This window comes from Echinococcus granulosus, assembly GCF_000524195.1.
Source record: "Echinococcus granulosus chromosome Unknown EG_S00056, whole genome shotgun sequence".
Lineage (NCBI taxonomy): Eukaryota > Metazoa > Platyhelminthes > Cestoda > Cyclophyllidea > Taeniidae > Echinococcus > Echinococcus granulosus.
The window spans coordinates 30283-34706 of NW_020170436.1; the positions used below are offsets into that span (position 1 = coordinate 30283).

The 4424-nt window shown below is 44.7% G+C and overlaps 1 protein-coding gene across 1 annotated transcript in view; it reads right to left on the bottom strand. All coding sequences in view use genetic code 11, as the record gives it.

Moving 5' to 3' along the window:
- The window catches only part of EGR_06378 (Nuclear protein localization protein), a gene marked incomplete at both ends in the record, with an annotated part of 6453 nt that extends 3424 nt beyond the window's left edge, over nt 1–3029 (bottom strand). The window contains 6 exons of the mRNA XM_024495627.1: nt 156–468; nt 2077–2171; nt 2252–2300; nt 2375–2484; nt 2567–2630; nt 2830–3029. Coding sequence (XP_024349903.1) covers nt 156–468; nt 2077–2171; nt 2252–2300; nt 2375–2484; nt 2567–2630; nt 2830–3029 — 831 coding nt within the window. The remainder of the gene's footprint in view (nt 1–155; nt 469–2076; nt 2172–2251; nt 2301–2374; nt 2485–2566; nt 2631–2829) is intronic.
- Between the last annotated feature and the right edge of the window lie 1395 nt (nt 3030–4424).

Genomic DNA, 4424 nt, shown 5'->3' on the forward strand with positions numbered 1-4424 from the left:
TGGATGGATGGATGGATGGATGGATGGATGGATGGATGGATGGATGGATGGGAGAGAAAGGTCGAATAAAAGTAGAGTGAGTGAACAGCTGGGGAGGTGGAGAAAACAGGCAGGCAAGCAGACGATGAAGTCGGCAGACAGAGAGAAGGACAGACCTGGGGTGGTTCGTAGATAGCCGCAACCACCGCCTTAATAGCAAGAGGTGGGGCGCCTGCGGTGTCAAAGGGTGCGTACTCGCCGAGAAGAAGACCGACGCGCTGTCGCCCCGTAAGGCGCCAGAAGTCAAGGAAGGTCTCCACCACCTCGCCATTCTCAAACTGTACGTAGTCTACGTGTCGGTAGGGCTGCACCTCGAGCGTCACCGGACTTGGCTGGCACTGTGTGCAGATGCCCGCCGGCCAGGGCGGATGGGAGGTGCATCCGGGGCGCAGGCTGCAGCGCATGTTCTCCAGCCGAACGAGCTTCCCTCTGCGAGTAAAGTCACGGTGGGGATCAGTAACCATGCCGTCCAAGCTACTGTTACAAAGCCGTGCTAGGGATGTCTACTATCCCAAAAAAAGCAGTTCTATTGAGACGTTTAAGGAATTTCGTCAGCCTACGACATTTCCCAAGTTACATTCAATGGGCCGATAATGCGTGGAGATACCCCATGTTTGCAATTACTCCGTGTAGATTCAAGACCATTCGAATGATAAAAATGCGTGAGAATGGTAATCATGAGAAAGGACTTTAGCAGTCGAACCAGCAGGTACGTACCTGCCCACCATACCCTCAACGTGCCCGCACCACCATGGCGAAATTTCCACCCCTCAGTTATCCTAATTAGTATCTCGATAAATTTTGTGCTCATGCACGTATACAGCTGGTCGAAACAAGCCAAGGAGATATATCGGAAGCCCTCCGATTCTGAGAAATGCCAAAAAAGAGAATGATGAAAACAAAGGCATTTACTGATTATCGACATCTCTGACCTCCCTCCAGATGGAGGTGGCTGCATAGACGGAACAACCTAAGCAGAGCCTGTAAAATTACCTCCCTAAGAGACACCACTAACCAATCAACAATAAACTTAGCGAAACACCTCCAAGTCTGTGGAATTTTCCCTCCTAGAAAGGCACCAGTAAGAGCGAAGAAGTGGCGCCCAAGAGTTTTGCCTCCACTGGCACAGCTCTATTAGATAAACTGCTTTCAGGCTCAAAGATCCCCAGTGAACGAACGAACGAAATTATCGGCTAATGTACAGGAGTAGACCAGGTTTTCCGACGGTTTCAGTGACGATACGCAGCCCAGCAGACGATGTTGTCTTGAAAATAAGATGGAGTGAAAGCTAGTCGTAGTGGCACCGGCAGATGCTTTCATTCACAGATTCGACGAGTTCACTACGCTAGTAACGTAGGCAAAGTAGAGAAACTGGATAAAGCAGCTTCCCCTCCTTATGGATTAGAGGTGTGGGCATAATTAAGGAAAAACCGGCTTCAACAAAGTCTCCTTAGTGGAAAACCGGTTGTCTAGCAAAACCAACAGTGATATGGAACTCTGTGCTGATAGCTTACCAGTCCTCCTGCATGCTTACAAAGAAGCTGCTTTCAGACTATCACGTTTCAGCGGAGTCTCGTCAATTACAGTGAACAAGAATCTGTTAAAAGCCGTAAGGGAACTTATGATTAGGCAAAATTTTTGATAGACTCTAATGAGGCAATTAAAGGTAGAGCAACCTGCTTCATTAAATCTGAGACAGGAGGTGGACAATGGGCAAACATTCGTCGAATCAGCACAAAATGACCTCTAACGCATCCATTTAGGTGTCGCTTCGGCACTACCCATTCACCCTCTCAGTTATCGATGGTCCATGCACAGTTTAAATGATCAGAAGGCTCCTTTTTAACGTATAATAGAAGCTTTATAATATTATGGCGGCCCAATATGAGGCCTAGGTAATTCAACCTGCTAAGGTAAAAGGGCTTCTGCGCCACATTCTGCAGAGACATCAGCCGTTTTAAATCCCCAATCTAATCACTCCGAAAATTGAGTAGTATTCCAGTCAAAAGTTAATCAAGGGAAGCCGTCAAAACTCACTTGTTTTGACCGCCTCTCAGTTTGCGTAGATAAGCATGGAAGGACATGAATTTCACTGGTGGGTCGCAAAGACTCAGGTAGTTTGGATCTGACGGCTAGACGATGAAGTAAACACCATTCCAATCCAAAAAATGATCATAAAACGGTGTAGGAGAGAATTAATGGGATACTATACCTCTAGAGGAACGCAATGAATGCAAACACCGGAATCTGGATGATGGCATCTAAAATTAAGAAGAGGAGATATTTGACGTATGAGGAGGAATATCCGAAAGAATTGTTTTAAAATAAAACTTACAAGTGTCCTTTCGGACGCTTAATCTTGCCATCCATTGCATCAATAATTTTATCAACTTCGTCCTCTTTAAGAAGCACCAAAGGAACTTCTTTGGTATCAGTATCCTTTGTCTAGAAACAAGAAAGAAGAAGTTTAAAGAAAGTGACTATGAGCAAATTGTAAAATACGGTATGACAGCGTAAAGACAGTTACCTGAGAAGGAGCTTGGGAACTAGGGGTTTTTGGTCTACTTATGATATACAGTATATCTCCATTCCTAAAAAGAAGTGAGGCGTCAAAGAAAAATCCGCGGGCAAATAGAGTAACAATTTTTGGGTACACGGAAAAGTCAAGGAAACAGCAAATCTGAGACCAAAATAACCTTGCAAAAGCAAAATGAGCACTTGACTCTGGAATACTGGCTCCGAGTTAAGTATTTCAAACAAAATATAAAACGAAAAACAGCAAAAAATTACTGGAACTTTGCAGTTTTGAGTGCAAGCCGCGTATTACGCTTTATAGCGTCGCCACATTTTCGGGATTTTGATAACTGCCAGTTGGAACTTGGGTCGAGATTGAAGGCTTTCGCAGTGAGCTCAAACAGTTTTGCAACAGGATCTGATTCAGAAACTTCAAGACGCTTGGTGCCATGCTCAGATTGTACTCGAATAATCATGTTTGTACGCGGAACCAACTTAGCCACTCTAAAAGTGATCACATGGGTCGAGAGGGGCAAGTGTGGAAGCGATCTGACGCATTGCGTACTAAACAGTTTGGATGACTAGATCAAAAAATTGACATTTTTGTCAAGCTTTGCTCCAATCAAAAAGTTAACAAAATAAAAATCTAGGGCAGAAGTGCAGCTACTAAATACTTAAGTCCAAAATATTATGCATCGATGCACAATGAGCAAATTTAGAGAATGATTGTATATTTCAAGTCTCTTTGTATTTTTAACAGCCTAAACTCATATATAACCATGTCTGCTACACAAGGTATCTAAACTAGGCAAGCTTTCACAATTAGTTGCATTATACCTAAACACAACTCTACAATTTTGAAGAGGTGAGTGCCTTGGATATTATTGCTGCATAACGTGAAAAACTATTAATAAAGCAAACTGATGCAGTGCAGCCTTTGTCGTAAAAGGAAATCAGACATTAAGCGCTATAGCTTAATTTCAAAATAGTCAAATGAAGAATTTTTCAGGCATTATTGTGAAGCGAGACTCATCGGTCTCCGCTTCCCTATTCCTAACATTCTTAGGCAAGCTCGGTTGATCCGCTTTAGACATCTTTATTAAAGGTGACAAGATGGGGAGGGAAAATACAATGTTCAAGTAGGAGGGGAGCTGTAGTGTAATACGGTAGTGGTTTATCCCTCGGTTCTGATGAGGCGCCACTTTTGTACTTCGAATTAGCCCCCTTGTACCTCACTGGCTGGGGCTGGCCTTTTGGGCCGTGCCAATAGCCCAGACACCTTCTCCGTGCTGAATATATATATATTCTGCCCGAGTATTTTGTCTTCTTTCGTCTTCAGGGAGTCTCGGGACGCTACATTGGTGGCAGCGGAAAGCGAACCCGATCTTGAAAGACATGTATCCTGATTTTCCACTTCTGCGTGATAAGCCTTAGTGGAGTGGAAGAAGTACATATGCTACGGATGGGAGAATGGTGATGACCCCTAACAGAAGGGTTGATGTTGACGTCTACCTTCGGCATCCCTCCTAGTCCCGTGTTCTGCAGAAAAGCTATTAACAACTGGAGCGACACTGGTCGTGAACCATCTGGAAGTTTCGTTACGGATTTCCCCTACCGTCCCTCATGGACCTGTTTTAAATCTTGTACTTCCTTACTCAGATCTGCTTTCAGGCCAGTGTTCCTGCACCTATCTATGGACACGCATGATGGCCGACGCAGTTCCCCGTCCTGAATGAAATCCCCATAACGGAAGAAACCCCAGATCCAGTCAAGCTGCCAAGAGGTATCAGTGACGTTGAGGTCAAGTATCCCCCCAGTTGCGCGCTAATTTGGTGACTGGCACGGTTGGCTCGTGGGTGTTTCTTTACTGC